The sequence below is a fragment of the Mustela nigripes genome, chromosome 8, assembly GCF_022355385.1.
Source record: "Mustela nigripes isolate SB6536 chromosome 8, MUSNIG.SB6536, whole genome shotgun sequence".
In the NCBI taxonomy this organism is placed as follows: Eukaryota; Metazoa; Chordata; class Mammalia; order Carnivora; family Mustelidae; genus Mustela; species Mustela nigripes.
Genome location: NC_081564.1, coordinates 2874808 through 2895840, shown reverse-complemented (window position 1 = coordinate 2895840; position 21033 = coordinate 2874808). Strand labels below are relative to the sequence as shown.

Sequence of the window (21033 nt, the reverse complement as noted above, 5' to 3'; positions counted from 1 at the left end):
CAGAAACTACATTGCTCCTAAACGTCCCTGGTGGGCCACGCGCTCAGGGGACGGAGCTGGGACTCGGCTCTCAAAGTCATGTGAGTCACTGTACATGACGGCGTGAGACCGACTTCTGAAAAGAGAAGGAAAGAAATTGGGTTTACTAAGACTCTGGTCCGCGAGCGCCTGACGCAGAGACGTCAGGGAAGGAAGACCGTGTCACCACAGACCACAAGCGATGTCTTTAAATCCATTGTCCTTTTTAATTCCAGAGTGAAAGACCAGAGGTGACTTTTCACCAGTTGCACTGGGAAGGGCCAGAGAGAGAGAGCCTTTCTGGGGCGAAACCACGGTTGTCACATCCAAGGCCGAGGACTCCTGGCTGTGGCACGTTGGACGGGTTGTTCAACCTCTCTGTGCCCCAGTGTCCTCGCCTGGAAAGTGTGTGTGCGCGCTCAGCATGGAGTCTAGTATACAGCAGACACCGGGTAAATGCTCCCTCCTCCCCCAGCCAGGCCTGGCCCAGCGTAGCTACTACCTCCGAGAGGACAGGATGGCCGAGCCGAGACTGTGTGGTGTGTCCCGGTCTCCGCAACATTCCTCAAGGTCAGCGGGATAATGTGCAGGTCATCGTGATCAGATTTCCGCGGCCGTGGGAATCCCGTTAAGCCTCCACAGTGAGGGTCAGGACGGGAAAAGAGGGAGGCCCCCAGACCTCGTCTTGGAAATGCTGGCCGGCCCCAGGCCCTGCCGGTCCCCTGTCCTTGTCTCCTTGAGAAGTTGGGACAGCTAATGTGACGTCTTCAGTGACCAGGGAGCCCGGCCTCCAGGAGAACAGTGACGCTTCCCCGTGAGCACCGGGAGAGAAGACCACGGACCAGAAGGGCCATGGGGAACGGGCCGCTGAGAAAGGAAGCGGGTCCAATCCCAAAGCTGGGTCCAGACGAACGCCACTGCTCTAGAATGAGAAGTGCTCCATGGGGTTTTCCCCGAATCCACTGTGTCCTTCTTAAACCTGGGAGCAGGGCGCCCCGTCTTCTCTTCCTCCCAACCCTCCAGCAGCCTCTCTGCTTCCCGAGGAGGAGAGACAGAAGGCGTCCATGGTCTGCGGGCTCAGCCGAGTGGACCCCTCAGTGCAGCAGGGCTAGGTCGGGCTCCACGGGTCTCGTCCCAGGGCGACAGAGAGACAGCAGCGACGTCAGGGAAATCCTCTCGTAGCAGAGCGCACAAGGCCTGCCCCAGCACTCGTGGCGCCCAAAAGCCTGGCTGGGACCGGCCCGCTGTCCTTCCATTCACACTCTCCTGGCCCAACTCGTCACAGGGCCAGGTCCACATCAGCAGGAAGGGAAATAGAGTCCGCCCGCAGGAAAGAGGGAAGGATCAAAACAACAGGTTCATCATCACAGAGCTGGTGGGCATCAGGATGGGGAGCCGAGGTGTGGGTTCGACTCCCTGTGTGGCTCACTGACTCCCTGCTGTGTGATGTTGGGCGAGTTACATCACCTCTCTGTGCCTTCGATTCCTCACTTGAAATATGGATAGGATTCGAAAGATAAGGCAGTTCTCTCTCATGTGTTCATGGAGAGAGTTCGGTGACATCATCCACGGGAACCTGTCAGAGTGGCTCCTGGCTTAGTATAAACAGTCAGCAAATGTTTGCTGTTGCTGTTACAGAGTGTGCAATCACCCGTGAAAGCCCGCCTTCTTGTGGGCACCTGTGCGTGCAGGCACCTGTGTGTGCGAGCACCTGTGTGTGTGGTCACCTGTGCATGTGGGCACCTATGTGTGCACCTGTGCCTGTGTGCATCTGTGTGTGCACCTGTGCTGTGCACCTGTGTGTGTACACCTATGTGCATACACGTATGTATGTGCCTGTGTGTACCTATAATGCATGCACCTATGTGTCCCATGTGCATACATGTTTGTGCACCTGTCTGCACCTGTGTGTGTACACCTGTACGTGCACCTGTGTGTATGTGCACCTGTCTATGCATGCTCTTGCGTGTGTGTGCACCTGTGCACAGTGGGGGAAGTAGGTAGCCCCGAGTGTCCCCTCCAGTAGGAGGGGAGTGGTAAGCCCCATACCTGAGCACCAGGTACTATTTTAGGCACTGAATAAACACGAACATTGAACAGAGGAATCAAAAGCTTTGTCATCCTAGAGTTTATGTTCTAGAAATAGAGCACAAATAATAACCACTATAAATGGCTGAAATGCGTAACATATGAAACAGTAATACAGGACAAATGAGAAGAATAAAGCTAGGAAGGGTCTGGAGTTGCCGTCCACATGCAGATGTCAGAGACAGGGCCTCTGGGGAGTGCACGTGAAGGTAAGGCAGCACTTCTCAGCCTCAGCCACACTGACATTTGGGATGTGCTGACCTTTGCTGGGAACTGTCCTGTACGGTGCAGGATGTTGAGCAGCAGTGCTGGCCTCAACCGTTAGGTACCAGTCACCTGTCTTTCAGCCATGACAACCCCTGCCCTAGTGGTGACAACCCAGAAGATCTCCAAGGATTGTCAAATGTCTCCCAGGGGACACAATGGCCCCTGGTTGGGAGCCACTCTGTGGAAGACCTAAAGGAGATAAGGAACAAATCACACAGGCAAGTGGGGGAGGAGACTTCAGGGAGCAGGAACAGCACGTGCAAAGGTCCTGCGGCAGGAGGACCAGCGAGGACACAGGGCACGAGGGGGCGGTGCGTGGAGGATGCTCGGGAGAGATCCCAGGCGAGCGTCAAGGAAGAGCTTGTACTCCTCGAAGGATTTCGTCAGAGTTGAAAAGAGTTCTGTGATTCGCACAAAGCCCCTGATAAGAAGATGGGAATATGAGGAGAAGCGCTCTCTGTGCTGGAGATGCCTGCTCGCCCTTCCGGATCCCCGCACCACCTCCTCCTGTTCCAGGAGGCTGACCTTTGTGGTCACTTTGCCAGGTGCAGCCGCCCCTGGTTTCCCTGCGTGCTGAGGCCGGGGGAGGCTCCGGCCGACGCGGGGAGGGGGAGAGACGTTAGCATGTCCATCCCTCTGGGCCCCTCCCGCAAGCCTGTGGTTGACAGCAGCCGCACCCTCCGCCAAGGTCACGCTTACAGCGATGCTCTTCTCCCCCAGGGCTGGAGGCCAGCCGTCTGAAATCAGGCTGTGCGCAGCAGGGCCCTGCTCCCTCGGAAGCCTCCAGGGGGCTGGGGAAGGATCCCTGCCTTGGGTCTGCCGGCTCCGCACAGCCGCAGTCCTCGCCGCTCCCTGGTGCGTGGCAGCACCTCTCCGTCTCCACCGGTGTCCCCACATCACCCCCGGGGGCTTGCCTCCACATCCTCCTCTCTTCGTGTGCAGACACCAGCCCTCTGTGGCCCCCTCCGAGCTGGGAAGACCTCGTTCCAGCTGATGACACCTGCCAAGACCCTATGTCCACACCAGCTCCCGGGCTGAGGTTCTGGGGCACGTGGATTGTGGAGGAGGCTCTTGAACCCTCTCCCCCGTCTGTCTGGCGAGCGGTGCTGTCTCCTGCTAGTTTCCCGGAGCCGGGACCACAGCTTTGTCCAGAGTGCCTTTGTCACCCTCTCCTCCGGGTCACATGTAGCATCTGTTTCCGGCCCAGATTTGGACTGATCAGCCTGTCCAAGTGGGCTCGTTTGGGATGCACTAAGGGACGGACAGCAAGGGCAGCCTATGGAGAGGAAGCAGATGTGATCCCTCCCGGACTCGTTGGCCAGTGACCTCTTGCAGCTCCTTACTTTCCCAGCTCACTGGCCAGCAGGAGCAGAGATGACCCAAGACCCCCCCGCGGCACTAGGGTGACTTCCAAGGCCCCAGTCTCAGGCTGCTGCCTGTGAAGACAACACCGTCAGAGCCGTCCGGCAAATCCGCCGTCTGCAGCCGCGGTCTGCAGGTGCTGGCCTCCCCCGTCTCACCACAGCAGGCCAACCCCCCCATCCACGAGCCCCAGCTCCCCAGCTTCCTCTTCTCCAGAACGGGAAAATGATTGCCGCCGGCAGCTCCGGAAAAGGACTGAAGCGAGGAAACCACCTTGCAGACAATCTTCCGGAAGAGGGCATCGCCGCCGCACAGGGTCGAGCGATATTTTGTGTGAACAGAGCGAGGCCACAAACTCAGGAGTACAAGAAATGTCAATCTGACATTTTTTGTGTCTGAATTTAATTTCCATTTCCAGCCTCAGGCTCCCAAGTGGCAAAAAGCAAAGAAACAAACCAAAAAACCAACCCACAGAACCAACACAACTATGCTAGGAGTTTGATTTCCAAACATCTTAAGTTTGAGATGCTAATTAGAGATCCAGGGGGAGATGCTGAATAAGCCATTGGGTCTCTGGGTTCTGGAGGTCGGGTTCTGGGAGTCACTGGCACAGAGGCGGTTGGAAGCATTATAACGGAACGACTGTAGTCCTGGAAGGAGCGTGCTATGGACCGGATGTCTCTGTGCCCTCCCCCGATTCCTGGGTTGAGACCCTAACTTGCAATGTGATGATGTGAGCAAGTGGGGCTCTGGGGAGGTGACCGGGTCATGAGGGTGGGGGCCCTCGTGGGTGGGGTAGGATCAGTGACCTTAGAACAGAGTCCGCAGAGAGCTCGCTCACCCCGTCCGCCGCGGGAGGACAGAGCGAGGAGGTGGCATCTGTGAGGTGGGATGGGTCCTCACCAGACGAGGGATCCACTGGCGTCCTCCGCTGGGGCGTCTAACCTCCGGACGTGTGAGAAACCGCCATCCATCCTGGAAGCGCCCAGTTGGCCACACTCCGTTCCAGCAGCCTGAATGCACTAAGACTGGAAACGGAAGATTCTGTGGAAACGGAGGAGGGGCGATTGCATTATTTCAAGGAGCGAGTCTCCCCATGTGGTCCCCAGACCTAGAGCATCCGCATCACCTGGGACCTTGTTAGAAATGCAGTCGTGGGTCCCCCTCCCCACACCTGCTCAGTTGCAGACGCTGGGGGTGGGTCCGTCTGTGTAGTGACCTGCCCTCTCGAATGTTGAGTTTGGAACCTGCTTGGCTGCTGTTTCAGGCAGAAGTCGTACTGGATGTCAATGGCTGGCCAGCAGGTGGCTTTGCCCTCCCCGTGGACAGTGCTCCCCAAGCGGTTCCCCCCGGGCAAGAAGCGGGCGATGTCGTAAGGAAGTCGCCAAGGCCCGAGTGACAACAGAAGATGTCCACTGACCACGTGCCGCTCAACCAGACCCACCCTGACCCCTCCAGGCCCTAAGAGCAGACTTGCTGGTGGGGTCAGTGGCCACCATGCATTTGGACAGGAGAGTTTAAATGTCCGAGTGGGCAGAGGCCAGCGGGCAGCTTTCCCAGGGGGCGGCCCGCCCACCACGAAAGACGAGAAAGCATCCCAGAAACGAAGCCAAGGGACTGAAGAGATTCCTGTGGGGTTTTTCTGTTCCTATTTTGCAGATAAGCCAACTCGTTTTGTGATATTGTGGTTCTCACTTCTAGCCACTTAGGAGATGATTAATGCATCCCGAGACCCCCCCCCCCCCAGACATTTATGTCACCCGCAGGAATACCGGAGACAATGGCTCTATCACGCGCCACAACGTCTTACCCTTGGCGTTCGTCTTGATTATTTACATATTCTGGAGCGGTCAGGTTCCCTCCCACCGGAGCTCAGGAAGGTAATAAATGAGCGAAGTCAATGGTCTGTAAATTACAACATTGATTAAAGAAGTGATTACTGATACAACTCTTGCTCGGCTATTATGCTAATGTCTGCCCAGATCCAGGACAGTGTTTACATGCTAATGGCAAGTCTGGGACAGCAGCTAGAATTGGTTTCCGCCCTTAATCAGTAGGTAAACATTTTTAAGCCACTCTTGACCATGAGTGAGAAGATCCGTCCCTGTGTTCCCCTCCAAGCCGCCCCTGCCACTGTCCCCAACAGATGGGGGAAATTCTCTCAGCCCAGCCCTCAGCAGCTGCCCTTCCAAAGAGAAGCAAGAGTTGGACATGACAATTGGGCCCAGAGTAGCCATCCATGGCTCCCAGACCCTGAGGAAAGAAAGGGTGATCACACAAGCTCACTGCTTAGCACTGATGTGATTTAACAGGGTCTGCAGACCCTCGGAAGGAGACACTGCTCCTTCTAGAGTACACAGTTCTGACAAGAGACAGATGAGCAAGCTGGCAATTATAGCTTAGTATGGTAAGTGCTATTTGAGGACTCCACGTGTGACTTTATTAACTCCAGAATGTTATGCAAAACTGTATGTATATGCATACCTTTAGCAAGAATTCGCTTGACATGTGTTCTCGAAGGAGTCAGTGGCCCCAAAAAGGTTAGGAAACACTGCTTGAGAACTTTCTGGAAGCCTTCAAGTAAATGTCTTGCATTTCCATTTCTCTTGGCTCTGTCATATCTCAGTTTCTATCCACATCTCCCCTCACCCCAAGATCCTTGTTTGGTTGTCCTGAAGCAGGCATCTCCATGTAGAAAGGGTCCTGTTGGTTCATCCACCTACCTGTCCACTCAACCATCAGCCCACCCATCCAATCATAGATCCATCCATCCATCCATACATACATACATACATATACACACCCACCCTCCCAACTACCCATCTATCCATCCATGAACCCATCTACACACCCATCTACCCACCCAAACATACATACTTCACCGATTCATCTATCCCTCCATCCATCCGTCCGTCCATCTACCCACAGATCCGTCTGTGCATACATACATTCATTCATCTGTCCATTCAGTGGCCTCTCTGCTAAGCTCCTGTTTCACGAGCATCTGCTGTGTGGAACCAAGAGATCAAGGATTTAAAAAGATGTACTTCTTTCCTTCAAGGATTTCATAGTTTGGTGGTCGATCTGGTCACAGGGGGCCAGTATAAATCACATTTTATCAACTTGAATATGCAAGACAGTCATGTCATTTCTTGAAAACACTAGTTGATTTCTAGTCTCAGTTTTCAATTCATTAGGGCTACAGAACATAATCCCAGTCTAATTTTCAAAAGATGTAAACATCGCCAAGGCCCTTGGATGGGGGGGATGCGTCCTGTCTCCAGATGTTCTGCTTACAGTCCCTACGAGCATCTGTTACCAGAGTGACCTCGCATATGGTCCCACCCCTCTCCGTGGTGCCTCTTCCAGCCCACTCCTAGTGGACACAGGCGTCTTCCTGTTGGTGGTGTTTTTTTTTTTTTCCCCCACATGAGAATGTCCACAGGGCTGTGTACAGATTCATCTCCCTAAGGGTTTAGACTTTGGAACACAAAATCTTAATGCTTGCAGATTTTATTTTATTTTCTATGTGTTTATCCTGCTTTGTGCTCTGTCTCAGCCCTTTCCTGAGGCAATGATGAGGTAGGAATGGGAAAAGCAAAGGGACGACTGCAGGAGGAGGGGGCATCGTTTGGTAGTCACTAATGCATTGAGGCTATTCACAGGCTAAGCAGTTATAATACAAATATATAAAGGATCCCGGGGGCTGGGGAGGTGCCTGGCCAGGCCAGTAGGGAAGAAAGGGTGTTCTTAGGCAAAGAGAGCCCCAGAGGCAGAGGCCTGGATGTCTCAGACTGTCAGGAGTGTGCATGATCAGAGGATATCAGTGGTCATGCTGCAGAGGAAGAAGGTAGCACAAGCCCTTCAGGTCCTGGGAGGTTGCTTGGGGTGTGGCTCATTTCATGAGCAGACATCAGCCCGGGGAACAGACACCTCTGGAGCCCCCTGAGACGGCAGACTCGGCTGCAGCTCCCTTTGTGACTGGACCACACTCCAGCTCAATCTACCCCAGGGTCTTCTCAGATGCCATGAGCTAGGGTGTCAGCCTGGAAGTGCCAGGGCATTAACACACAGGGGTGCTGAGAGATGGGAGCTGGTAGATAATGTTTCTGCCTCTTATCCTTCAGGGGGACAATTTTGTAGACTTTCAGGAGGTTCCAGAGAAACTGATCCATAGCAAAAAAGACAAAAATAAAAGTAAAAGAAAATAAAGATGTAGTTTTCTATTGACTTATCTATTTTCTATTGACTTATCTTTTTTTTCTGTCTCTCTCAGTCTGCTCCTCAGCCTCTCTTCCCTGGGGCCATCTCCCAAGTAGACCAGGTGCACAGAATCCTTGTCTCAGGCTCTGCCTTGGGAGGACCCTAAATTAAAAGCATGTGTGCTTTGCTGGAGAAAAAGACAAATGGAAGAAGAGTGGTCGGCAGGGCCCAGGGACTTCTCCACCCGCCTTTCTGTCTTTGCAGGTGTCTGACCGCTGTGACTACATCTTTGTCAATGGCAAGGAGATGAAAGGCAAGGTGGATGCGGTGGTGAACTTCACCTACCAGCACCTGAGTGCCTCCCTACACGTCACCGTGTGGGTGCCCCGGCTGCCCCTGCAGATTGAGGTCTCTGACACAGAGCTGAGCCAGATCAAAGGCTGGAGGGTCCCCATTGTGGCCAGTAAGAGGTAAGCCTGGGATGGGGAGATGCACCAGGGCCATGATCTCAATGGTTTTGCTTACTGACCCCATGCCGGAGCCAGGACAGGGCCCAGCACATAGCAGATGCTGGTATGATTGTGAGACTACATTCTCTCCAGCCTCACCAAGGCCCAGAGTAACCAGCCAAGAGTCTCAACAGGGTATGATCTCATCAACCCCAGACCATTTGCGCACTGCACTTGGGCGTCTGATAGACCAGGACTTCCCCAGAAGGAAGCGAGAGAAGTGATACATTTTTCTAGCCCCTCAGCCCCCAGGGAGATTTGAGTTTGGAGTTCTTTTCTGAAAGTGAAGCAGTGATTTCTTTTTTGATGCTTTACGAATACTCGTAAGCTTCATCAGTTCTGTGCATAGAGATTCCTGCATAAAATGTGATGGCATTTATACTGGACCATGGTCTTACTACTTGTTCTTAAACCAAAACAAACAAAACAAGGCTCTAACTTATTCCGTGTGACTCTGGATTGCCACATGTAGGAGCTGGGGTCTGGTCTCCTCGGTCCTATGCCCCGCCCCCCGCCCCCGGTCAGCAAATGAGTTGTTGTCACATCCCTTGTCTCTTGCCTGGGCTCTTCCGTCCTGACCTCTTGGAGCTGTTTCCTGGAGTCTCCCAGACACGAGGTCTTCATTTTAAGCGGCAAGCCAACATGCGTTCGGGAAGAAGCTGCCTCCCTCTCCCCAAGGAGAGCTTGAAAGAATCTGACCCAACTGTGGAGGGACAGCTGGGAATCCAGGCAGTCCTTCAGACTGAGAGGTGGTCATGAGGAAGAGAACGAGTGTGCTGTGTCCCTGGGGACGGCAGACCCGAGACTTCCTAGCTCTGCGAGCTTGCCCAAGGTCCCTAACCCCCACACACCCCCAAAACATAACAACAGCTAGTTCTGCTAGGGTTATGAGATGAAGAGCCCATAGCTGGGGAGTCTAGACGGGCTCATCTCAAGAGCATGGCACAGCTCTGCTCACCAGACCTTGCCGTGGTGGTGGAATGTTCTAGAACCGCGTTGTCCGCTGCCGCTAGCAGTGTGGTTGTGGAGCGCTTGCCATAGAGCTTCTGGGATGAGAAAATTTCAACTTTCCCGATTTCGTTCTTACTCACTTAAATTAAGTTGGAAACAGGCGCACGGGGCTGTTTGCCACTTCTTCACTGGACAGCGTAGACTTCGTCGATGCTGGCTCTTAAGTCTTTCGTCAATGACTATGTCCAAAGAAGAGATGTCCGACGCTCTGCGCTGCCTATGATGGACCTGGTGCGCCGGTGGGGTCCTGAGGCTCCCGCCCGGGGTGCTGTCCCCTGGCGGCGGAGGCAGGCACCTGTCTGTCTGGCTTGGGATTCCGGCGCGTCTCCGATTCCATCCCCGGGGCCTGAGAGCTTCTTCTGGCTCCCCGCAGGCCCACGCAGGACAGCGAGGATGAAGACGAGGAGGAGCGGCGGGGCCGCGGCTGTGCCCTGCAGTACCAGCGCGCCACCGTGGGCGTCCTCACCCAGTTCGTGGCCGAGGGCGCCGGCCCCTGGGGCCAGCTGAGCTACATGCTGGGCCCTGACTGGCAGGTCGACGTCACCCACCTGGTGGCAGACTTCATGAAGCTGGAGGAACCCCACGTGGCCACCCTCCAGGACAGCAGGGTCCTGGTCGGGCAGGAGGTCGGGATGACCACCATCCAGGTAGGGAGCCCGGGATTTCTGCATGCTCAGCGGCAAACACCGTGCCAGGCACTGGGGGAGGCGCGCAGGAAGGGCAGGTCCCTGTGCCCAACTCCTGGCCCCTAGGGTGGCGTCCTCGGGACACCAGAAGGTGAGCCTGGGTCAGCTCTGGGAGTCCCAACCTTCTTGCAAACCAAATGGAGAAGGAGGTGGCCATACAGCCTTAGCACCCGGTCTGTCCCCTCTCCCACCTCCTGCGTCCTCCACTCCGACACCTTCCGGCACTCCCCGTCCTGCCTCCGACTCCCCTCACTTCATCCCGCGCCCCGCATTTCTACCTCCTACACGTCCCAGAAGCCACCTCCCACTTCCCTCGGTGCTGCTCCTGCTCGGGGCCCTGGGAAGCTGCGTCCCTTCTTCCCGTAAAGCTTCTAGTCTCTCTGTCACGGACTCATCCAACAAACTCTCTTCAGAAGGTTTTCTGTTCAAGGAAATGCATAGGACGATATGCATTTCGGATCAGACGGCAGATCATGTCAGATGGTTTTTCCTGAAAACCCTCAAGTTGTGCCCCCCTGACTGCACCTTCCGGGGATATCATTCTGGATCCTGAGACCACAGCCATGTGTGGGAACGAAGGGATATTTCCGTCATTTCACCTGGAGATCTCCAGGGTGACATTTGGTTTATGAGAGGCAGCCAAAAGGAAGGTTTCAGCAGAGGATACGTTGTGCGAGGGGTCTGGGGAGGGGGGAGTAGACTATTTATAATTCAGCTCTCACCAGTTAGTTCCACAGTTCATTTAGAATGTGATTCAGGTTGCACAAAGTCAATTTGTGTGTGACTCCTCAAGAGCCCAGTCAGCAGGATGGCCATGTGCAGTTAACCAGGTTGTGCGGTGTACAAGAGCACGGCATCTCAATGGGAGGGGACATTTTCTTTTAAAGCAGAATGAATTTTAATATTTATTGCAATTTTCCAACAGACAGAGATAAAGTGTCTTGGGGAAGGGTGGCTTTATCTGATTCTTGCAAAGATGCATGGCATGGGCTGGTGCATCTATAGTGAAGAAGGTGTGTGACCCCTTTGCCCTGTATCCTGGACCCAGGCCTGGGGCAAGGCGGAAGTATTGCTGGGGGAGATTCCCACATCTGGGAATATTCTGTCCTGTCAATCCCACAGGTGTTGTCCCCACTGTCCGACTCCATCCTGGCAGAGAAGACGGTAACCGTGCTAGATGACAAGGTGTCAGTGACGGATTTGGCCATCCAGCTCGTGGCCGGGCTGTCGGTCACCCTCCACCCCAGCACGGAGAACAGCAAGGCCATCACCGCTGTGGCCACAGCTGAGGAGCTGTTGCGGACCCCCAAACAGGTAGGGTCCTCGAGGCCGGAGGTGCAGAGGAGCAGGGGGGTTACTGGTCTGGACTCGGCAAGGAGGGCAGGAGGAGGGGGTCAGAGGAGCCGAACCATGTTCCAGAACACAGCGATGGGGGCTGCCGAAGTCCTGTGACAGCTGTCTCTTTCTTGGCCGGCTGTCCCTGGGGCCCTCGCTGAGCTCCCTAAGGCCACCCATGTTCCCTCTCTCTTCCCACACGCACATTATCTTCAAAGCCGGCCGTGTGCACGGAGGCCCTTCACGCTTCTCATCTCTGACCTCCGCTCTGCTGCCAGCAGAGAAATCTGCTTTTAAAGGCTCATGGGACTACCCTGGGCTCACCCAGACCATCCAGACAGAGGTCCCTATCTTTTGGTCAACTGTGCTGCGTAACAGAGCATCATGTAGGAGTCTGCCTGTGGCCCCGGGCTCCAAAGATGACGGCAGGGTCATTCTAGAAATCATGCAGCTGCTCGCTGACTTTGCTCCAGAACATCAGCAGGAGGGACCTGGAACACGTTCCCATCCACGTCGGCCCCCATGGCTGGCCTATCTCTCCTCTCTCCTGGGGGCGTGGTGTTTTCTGCTCCCTAAAGAGCAAAGTCAGGGGAGCGGAGAAGAGTGGGAGACAAAGCAGGGGTAATTCCTTAGGGTTGAATTGGCACGGCAGCCTCGATGGCAGGGGGCAGGCCCCAGTCCCCAGGCAATGTCTCCCATCCGTCTTCCTCAGCCATGGTAACTGGAGGTCCCAGCACGGCCTCGGGGAGGGGGGATTTATGGATTGTAGTTCATTCGACTTGCAGACGTGATTCTCAGAAGGATGGAGCTCTAAATCATTTCTGGGCAAGTGTTATTTTAAGTCATTCAGAACTTCTCATCTTTGGGGAAATGCGTTGGCTTTCCCGTGTCCCGGCTTCACTGTAACGAGCTAACGGAGGGACTTGCTCTCAGCCAGACGGCAGGGTTGATGGAGACGGAGCTCGCAAGCCTGCGGGGTTCGGGGGGCTTAACTCGGATCGTCAGCCTTCCGGGGGCTTGCTCTGTGTGAAGTTCTTTCTCCATCTAGAGTTTGTGAAGAAAAATTAATTCGGGATGGAAAGTCCACCAAGATGAACCCGCAGACCGTGTGAACCGTGTTTTATGTCAGCCCTCGGTGTGCGAAAGGCTGGCACCTTATTCTTGGCATTTCAACTCTGAGATACAAAAGCTGAAAGATTTTTACACCCGTAAACATGAGGGCAGCAGCCTATGCCTCCCCTGTGCCTCATCCGCTGCAGGAAAGCCAGGCCTGAGAAGTGGAGTGAGGAATCCCCCGGCACTCATGCATCCGGCCTGGGCATTAGAAGGGGGTCTTGCCGATAGACATGGACAGAGGGGACCAGGGTGGGAAGCAAAATTACTGAGCTGTATGGCCTGTCTCACCTTTGATTCCCCCAGAAGCTGAGCCTGGCATGAAGACGTATACTCAAATACTCAATTCGAGTGGTGAAGGGAGCCCCCGGAGGGATTCAGAAACTGCTCCCGGGGATGGAGGACAGTCAGTAGAGTGTGTCTCCCGCTCGGCCACTGCTGTGGCTCCCGGAGCCTGCAGCTGCTGGGGAAACCGCCAGCCAGTGTTGACCAGGGGCAGGGGAGCTGGCCGAGGGCTACCTTTGCAGGGTGTTAATTCCTTGGCACTTCTGGCTACAGGCATGACCGCTTTTGGATTCCAGAGGCCAGAGAATGTCGTCAGGCAAAACCATCTTTCGGAGCTGACCCTTGAAAGCTGAGCAGGCAGTGGCCATGGGGGAGCGGGCAGGGGCCAACATTGAGCACAGCAGCCTCCCCAGATTCCAGGTGTGGTCTCACTTGCCCCTCTCAGGACACCGGCATCGGCATCGGTTTGGGCTTTCAGGTACCAGTGACAGAGACCCAACTGAGGCTGGCCCAAGACATCAGCATTGATCACTTCATGCCCGGGGATTGGTACCTTCGGGTCAAGCTGGATCCAGCTGCTCAGTGCCCCCCAAAAGCTTCGTGTTTCTTACCCACAATTGTTCTCAAGTTTGGAAAATGCCCAGCCACTATGTTATGGACTCCTGACTTCCCCCATTGGTTCCCTTCTGGAACTTGTCACCGAAACTCTTGGCCGTTCTCATCCTGTTCCTCATTTCTTCCAAGTTGTCTTTTGTGTATTTCATCCTGGGGTTGTGTTTTGGGTCAGTTCCCTGGCTCTGTCTGCCCGGGCAGTGATTCTCTCCCCAGATATGTCTACTCCACTCCACTTTGCAAGCCAGCCATCGGGTAATTAATTCCCAGTGGAGCCCTTCTTTGTTTCTAGAAGGTCTAGGCGGTTCTTTCCGCACACCATCCTGTTCTTTCTCTGCTCGGCCCTCCTCTCTGTCCGTGTCCCGTGAACGGTTTTATTTCACGGGCCATTTTGTTCTTGTTGCTGGTTTATCTTACTTTGTCATCTTTTTCAGTTGTTCTAGTGTCCAAAATCCTCGATGTGCTGATCGACATGAATGGTCTATGGTCTCCTCTCATGGCAAAGCCCTCCCTCTCAGGGAGTGTAACTTTCTTTCTTTCTTAATCCGAGTGCCTCTTGAGCTGGTGGCTGCTTTGCTTTTCTCCCGGTGGGAATTCTTTGCAGGCCTGCCTGTGCACGGGCCCCTCTTTGCTGGAGCCCGTGCCCCACACAGGTCACCTAACCCCAGACCCCACACCCAGATGTGGGGAAGCAGTGGGTTGGGATTTCCAGGGGACACAATTCCCCAGCCATGCTCAGAGCACAGATGAGCTTCGCTGCTGCTTCTGGCCGGGGGTAGGACTCCCTCATGGTCCCCTCTCCGCAGTCCTGGCCTTAGGCATCCCCATCTGACAGTCCCTGGGTGACCATCAGCAGCCCCCCGCTCCCCGCCACTGGCTGTTGAGCCTTCTGAGCTGCTCTGACACGCGCCACCAGGCCCCCTCAGTAGCACTGGTCTGCAGGCCCCCCTCTGGTCCACGTGTTTCTGAGTCTTAGGAATTTGCGTTGCTTTTTTTGTGTATTTTTACCTAGTTTTTTAAATAGTTGATCCTCAGCCAGTCTGTTGTTGGAACATGTTCTTAAGACAGTCTTCCTCCCTCCGTCTCTCTCTCTCCATCTCGTAACTCTTCCTTTCCCTGTGCTGACCCTCGGTTCCGGCAGATCCCCCCTAAGTTTCAGGCCACGAGCACCGCAGGTTTGCACCCCAACTCGGCAGCCCAGGGAATGCAAGCTTCTCCTCTGTGGTTCCAGCCAAAGCCCAGGGATCCCGTCCCATTGGCTGGTTTCCATCCTGAGCCCCTGCCCAGGGCAGTCCCTGCAGACGGGGTGGTGAAATGTGGCGACGGGCCAGACCTCGGTCGCACGCCCAGCTCCGGGCCTGGAGGGGCCGGTCCAGCCCCACTGCATCGCGAGCACATGCCCTGAGTGGGGAAGACCGGGTTCTCCCAAGCTGGGGTTCTAGTCCCTTCCAGGAAGGAGGGATCGACAGTGGCCACGCCCCAGCGATGTCCGTCTCAGACCCTGTGGTCAAAGTGTTCACATTCCCACTTTCAGGCAGGGAAATAGGCCCAGAAAGATCGTTTTTTAAAAACTGGACCAGGAGAAGCAGTGGGTCTGTGTATCGATTTCAAAGCTCGTGTTGAACCCGCTGCCCCTCATTGTCATGCCCAGAAGCCAGGGCCAGAGGAGACCCTGGATCCTTTCCCAGAAGAGACCCCTGGGGCTGCATTTGCTCTTCCCAGCCTGGCAAACCTCGCCCGTTCCCTTCCCCACTCTGCTCCTCGTATCTCCCCCCGTCGCCCGCAGCGGACTGTCCCACGGAGGTCAGCCCGGGCCCCTGTCCTGGCACCAGCCCCGCCCCGTCCCTCCAGACCTCCCATCACCCTCTCTCCTCCCCGGCCAGGGCTCCCCGACCACGCATCACACGCACAAGCGAGCACACTCAGACCCGCACAGACTTGGCTGCCGGCCCGCCAAGGCCCACACCCGCGGGTGCCCCTTCTCCCCCGCCGGCCCTGGCAGCCCTCTCCGAGGTCCCGGGGTGTCTGGCACGGGCTTCTAACACACGTCACTAAATCCTGGTTTTAGACAACAGGGGAGGATTCCAAACCCACCGACATCACCTCCTTCAGCCCCGGGCCCACGCAGTGACCTCAGAGCCCCCACTGGCAGGAGACAGGGCAGCCGCCGTCGTCCGGACTCAAGGCCAGAGCACTGGGCTCAAACCCCAGCTCTGCCCCCTGCCTGGGGGAGCTCGGGCGGGCTCCCCCTCCTCCCCACGATCCGGTCTCCTCGCCTGCAGAATGGGAAGCGGTGATGGTCACAGCATCTGCCTCGGGGGTGGCTGTGAGAGCCAAGGGAGCCCGTGCACCGACGACACTGAGGACCGTGGTGGGTTCCCAGGAGGCACGGCTAGCCTTGCCCCGAGCGGCCGCGTCCCAGCTCCCAGACCCTGGGCGTGGGTAACCTGCTCAGGGGACGGGGTTGGGGTTTCGCAGATGGGAGTGACGTCCCGAGTTAGGGAGGTTATCGCGGACGATCCAGGCGTGGTAACGGGCTGAGCCCTGACATAAGGAGGCGGGAGCATCTGGGCGAACCGAGCCTGGGAAGGGTCTCGGCCAGGCATCCCTTGGGTGTCCCCGGTGAGGATGATGCAGGCCATTCACAGCACATCTCCATTTGTTCTTATAAATTTGTAGCAATTCTCTGATCTTGATGTAAGACCTGGACTCATCAGCCGCCAGGTCTGGACTGGAGTCCGGCCCCTGATTCCTTGGGCTGTGTTCCAGGAGGGCAGGCAGGTTCTGGAGAAGCCTCTCGGGCCCCCACGCTGTGTCCTCCTAACGGCCTCTGTCCCCGCAGGAAGCCGTGCTCAGCACTTGGCTCCAGCTCAGCGACGGCTCGGTGACGCCGCTGGACATCTACGACACCAGGGACTTCACGCTGACCGCCACCTCCCTGGACGAGGCCGTCGTGTCCATCCCCCAGGCCCGCTCTCCCAGGTGGCCGGTGGTGATGGCCGAAGGGGAAGGCCAGGGGCCCCTGGTCCGAGTGGACATGACCATCGCGGAGGCCTGCCAAAAGTCCAAACGCAAGAGCGTCCTGGCCGTGGGCGTGGGCAGCGTCAGGGTCAAGTTTGGCCGGAACGACGCTGACTCCAGCCCCGGAGGTGGCGGCGGGGACAGTGACGAGGCTGAGATTAAGAACCGCGCCAGCGACCGCCGGCCGAAGGGCCAGGAGCCCGAGGGGCCCCTCCACAGCAGCTCCCCCGGGGAGCACGAGGAAGGGGCCCCCGGGAGAGGCGGCACCACGGCCAGGCCGCTGCTGGACAACAGGGTGGTGAAGAGCGGCCGGCCGGATGCGGGCAGGCCGTCGGGGGAGGGCCCGCCGCAGACCATCCCCCTGGACTTCACCAACTTCCCGGCCCAGGTGGACCTGCCCCGGGCGGGGGGCGGGCTGGGGGCCAGCGACCTGGTGCCGACACCGCGGGGCCTGAGCGACCTGGAGATCGGCATGTACGCGCTGCTGGGCGTCTTCTGTCTGGCCGTCCTCGTCTTCCTCGTCAACTGCACCACCTTTGCCCTCAGGTACCGGCACAAGCAGGTGCCCCCGGAAGGCCAGGCCTCGGTGACGCACGCGCACGACTGGGTGTGGCTGGGCAACGAGGCGGAGCTGCTGGAGCACGCGGGCGGGGGGTTGCCGCCGCAGGCCGAGCGCACGACGGTCCTGGACCATGCGCCGGGCGGCAGTGAGGAGAGCGGCCGTCTGCTTCTCAACGGCGGCGTCCAGCGGCACGCGCAGGGGCAGGTGCACCTGCCGGACGCGGCGGCCAGGCCGGCCAGGGACCCGAGGCTCGAGCCCCTGCACTCGCCCACCTCCAAAAGGAAGAAGGTGAAGTTCTCCACCTTCTCCACCTTCTCCACCGTCCCGCCGGACGACGGCTGCCCCGCCGTGAACTCCATCCTGGGCGGCGGCGAGGACCTCAGAGACTACCTGGAGAAGCTCACAGACCAGGCGTAGGTGCCCGCGTCCGCCCGGCGCCTCGCTGGGTCCCAGAGTGGGTCCGGGGATGCCTGGCACGGAGCGGGCCGCGCTGGGGACATAGACCGCGGAGGTCCCGGAGCCGGGAAAGGCCCTGGGTCCCCGACAGCCAGCGAGGGTTTTCAGCGGCGGGTGACGGCAGAGCTCCAGGAGTCGGCGGAGGAACTCTGGGCAGGCGGCTGACCGAGACGCCAGCCTGCACACGAGGCCACCGTGGGAAGGCGATTTTATGAGTCAGAACAGAACACAGACAAGCTACCAAAAATTATTTGTTAAAAAATGCAAAAACACAAAATAAAAAGACGGAAGCAATCATCTCTTTATATTTCTAATAAAGGAGCAAAATGCACAGCGAGGGCCTGCGGAGGCACAGTTTCCGTGAGGGTTCCGTGCCCCCTTGAGAGGACAGCCTGGACCGGTCAGCCCCGGGGGGAGGGGACGCCTGAGGAGAGGGGTCAGAGCCCCCGCGCCTCTCGGGGTGAACCTGAGGGTTTTCGGTCTTCACACGACTCTTCTGTGTTCCCACATTGTCTCTGCCCCCCCCCCCACCATTTTTCCTTCTGTGTCCTGCAAGTCCACTTGATCTGTATTTAATGTTCATTTCTGAGGGTCAAATGGTATATTTTTCCTAAATTAAACGTACATTATATTCCTATATGTTAGATGAATTCTTAGCAGCAGTCCCAGTGAATCCATCCTTGAAGTAGTAGTTTCAATGCTTTTCTGTAGCCCTCGAGCCTTGATGTTCGCGGGGGTCTAAACACCAGAGGGGGAGGGGGCGCTGCCTCGACCCCACACCCCCGAACACCCCCACCTGCCAGGCCCCAGGGCCCCAGCTAGTGGGCGGGACGCTGCCCGGGGCTGTTCCAAGGGGACACGGCCGGCCCGGCCCCCAGTGTCACCATCGCTGGGGATACGAGGAGACCCCACATGAGGGGAGGTCGGGTCCCCTCTGTGGGGGAGAGGCCGTACCCCGGAATAATCTGCGCAGCCTCCCGCGGTAGAGCTTTCACGGGACCTCCTGACCTCGGAGCGAGGACCCCAGATGAAAACTGCTGGAGGGTTTTCGAGTTGTTTCTCAGACTTTGTTGGGCGGAGCCTACCAGCACGAACCGGAGAGATTAAAATCTATGTTAGATTGTCCATCCACGGTGGTTTTTAACAGCCTAATTGTGCAGCAGCACATTGCAAAACGCGTTCATCCAAAGTCGACTGTGCGCAGCGGGGAAGAGCGCAGTGATGGGAGTCGGGCCCTCGGGGGGCGGCCGGGCTGGGGTCGCGGCCGGCCCGTCCTGCTCTCGGCGACTGCCGGGACGCTCATTGTTTTTATTTTTTTAATTACTAAAATCAGTAGCTAAGAAAGGGTCCTTGAAAGCCTCGTAACCTTAGCTGGACCTTTTAAAGAGCTATTTCTAGCACATGTTATAGACGGAAAGGAGAAGATATTTATTTATACCTGTGATGCCGATTGTCATTAAAATGCTTTTCCATGGCTTGACAAGTATCTCGTGGGGTGTTTCTTTTCTCCCCTGATGCCCATTTCTTCTTCCCCCGCCAAACGGACAACCTGCTGGAGAAACCTCCTGTCCGCTGGGCTCGAGCGGCCGACCTCTCGCTCTCCCTCTCGGCTCCGTGATGGAGCCGCCCCAAATCCTGGGATCTCTCGGCCACCATCCTGGGCACCCGCAGCTCCCAAACCTGCACGTGCCCAGAACTGCCAGGAGGGCCAATGAAACACAGATTGCTGACGTGGGGCCAAAAGTGTGCCTTTCTGCCAAGCTCCGGGATGACACGGAGGCCACCGGTCTGAGATCCTACCAGAGGGAGAGGGTGGCAAGCCAGGAAAAAGGTCTTCTCTGATTTTGATTGTTTTGTGCTTGTCATTTGAGATTCCCATGGGATTGTTGCTGCTGATGTTAGCTGGGGGTAGAGCACTTTTGGGTAGAAAGTAAGGTGGTTGGTTGTTTTATTTTATTTTACTTTTTTTTAAGTAACAGCTTTACTCAAGACACAGTTCACAGGCTGTAACATTTACCCATTTCAAGGGCACAATACTGATTGTAGGACATTCTCGTGGTTCCAAGAAGGAACTCCATACCCATGAGAATCACTCCCCAGTCCTTGGAAACCCCCAGCTCCAGGCAGCCGGCCGCCTCCTCTCCATCTCCGTGGGATTTGCCCAGATGCGCTGCTGTCTCTTCCCCCCGGGAGACTCCTGACCACTCCCCGCGTGGGACCGTCTTCCCCACAGCGTCATCAAGGGACAGCTGCTCTTGTGGGGGCTGATGGTTTCATGCGTGGTGACATTTTCCTAATCAAGGCACTAGGGCATCTCTGTGCGCCTCAACTCAGCTGGATGTGTGCCGGAGGGAGAGACGGCACAGTCTCCAAGACCTTCTGTGTCCACTCCTGAATCTATCTAGTGACCTCGCCAGCTCATACATTTCTTTAAAAGACAGAGGCTCCAGAGAACGGGAAAGAGGGTTGTGGCTGGCTCCAGTGCTGGGTGCTTAATCTCTGCCCCCAAATTACAAACGGATCAGAACCAGCCACGTCCCGCCCACCCCCACCCCCACCCCCCGTGGCCACCTGCCCCGGGCAGACAGCCCCCCGGTCCACTCCGGTCCCCTGGGCTGCACCGGCTCTGGGCTCCTGAGACAGCGAAGGCAGTGGAAGGCTTCCTCCCCGGGCAAGGGGCTCAAGGAACACCTGCCCTTGTGGGTGGGCTCCTCAAGGTCCAGGCTGGGGTGGCAGCCTGCTCCCGTGTCCCCTGGAGCTGGCCTGGTTTTAAAAACGGAGCGCCTTTTTTATTTTCCAAGTCAACATCCTGTACACCGTAAGTTTACAGTGTTCTATGCCAAATACATTTCAATTAAAAAATTAATTAATTAAAAAAATAAACCAGAAGACCCAGGTCCCGTGAAGCCAGTCCCGGGGAGGCTGGGCTGGCTGGCATGGTCTGTGGGAGCAACACCAACTCCCGTGTAAACTCTGTGTCATCGGCAGGGGCCGCCACCAGCCTCGACATCCGTCCTGCCCTCCCCTGGACGGGCGGTGACACAGGACCGCACCATCCCAGCCCCTCCCTTGGAGCCAGAGCCCCTTCCCTGCGCACAGACCTCAGGTTTGTGCTGAGCGGGGTCAGAGGGCGATTTTTCCTTTACGTGTCCCTGTGCTAAATAAATGTAATTTAGAACCCTCTGTCCGACCCTAAAACACACTGGATCAGTCATCAGGAGTCCCAGGATTCCCCACCGTCCTTCCTGAGCGCCGTGCTCTCCACCCACCTGCCCCCTGACAGTTGAACCCGTGTCCCCACTGACCCAGTCGGTAGACACGCGGCCTCTGATGTACCCCCAAGACTGTGTGTCGGCTCCTCCTGCAAGTAAGGTCACCGGCGAGATGTGTGAGGACAGTCTTCCGGAAGGCACCGTCTCCTTACAGCGCCCTGCGTCAGAGCCTACATGCACTGCGTCTCCTTACAGTGCCCTACAGAGAGAGAGCCCCTGGCGGCTGCGGGGAG

The 21033-nt window shown here is 56.7% G+C and overlaps 1 protein-coding gene across 1 annotated transcript in view; it reads left to right on the top strand.

Moving 5' to 3' along the window:
- Positions 1 to 19011, top strand: part of TMEM132C (transmembrane protein 132C) — a 289840-nt gene extending 270829 nt beyond the window's left edge. The window contains exons 6-9 of the mRNA XM_059408191.1: positions 8203 to 8408; positions 9832 to 10105; positions 11267 to 11458; positions 16332 to 19011. Coding sequence (XP_059264174.1) covers positions 8203 to 8408; positions 9832 to 10105; positions 11267 to 11458; positions 16332 to 17489 — 1830 coding nt within the window. The 3' untranslated portion in view covers positions 17490 to 19011. The remainder of the gene's footprint in view (positions 1 to 8202; positions 8409 to 9831; positions 10106 to 11266; positions 11459 to 16331) is intronic.
- The last annotated feature ends 2022 nt before the right edge of the window (positions 19012 to 21033 follow it).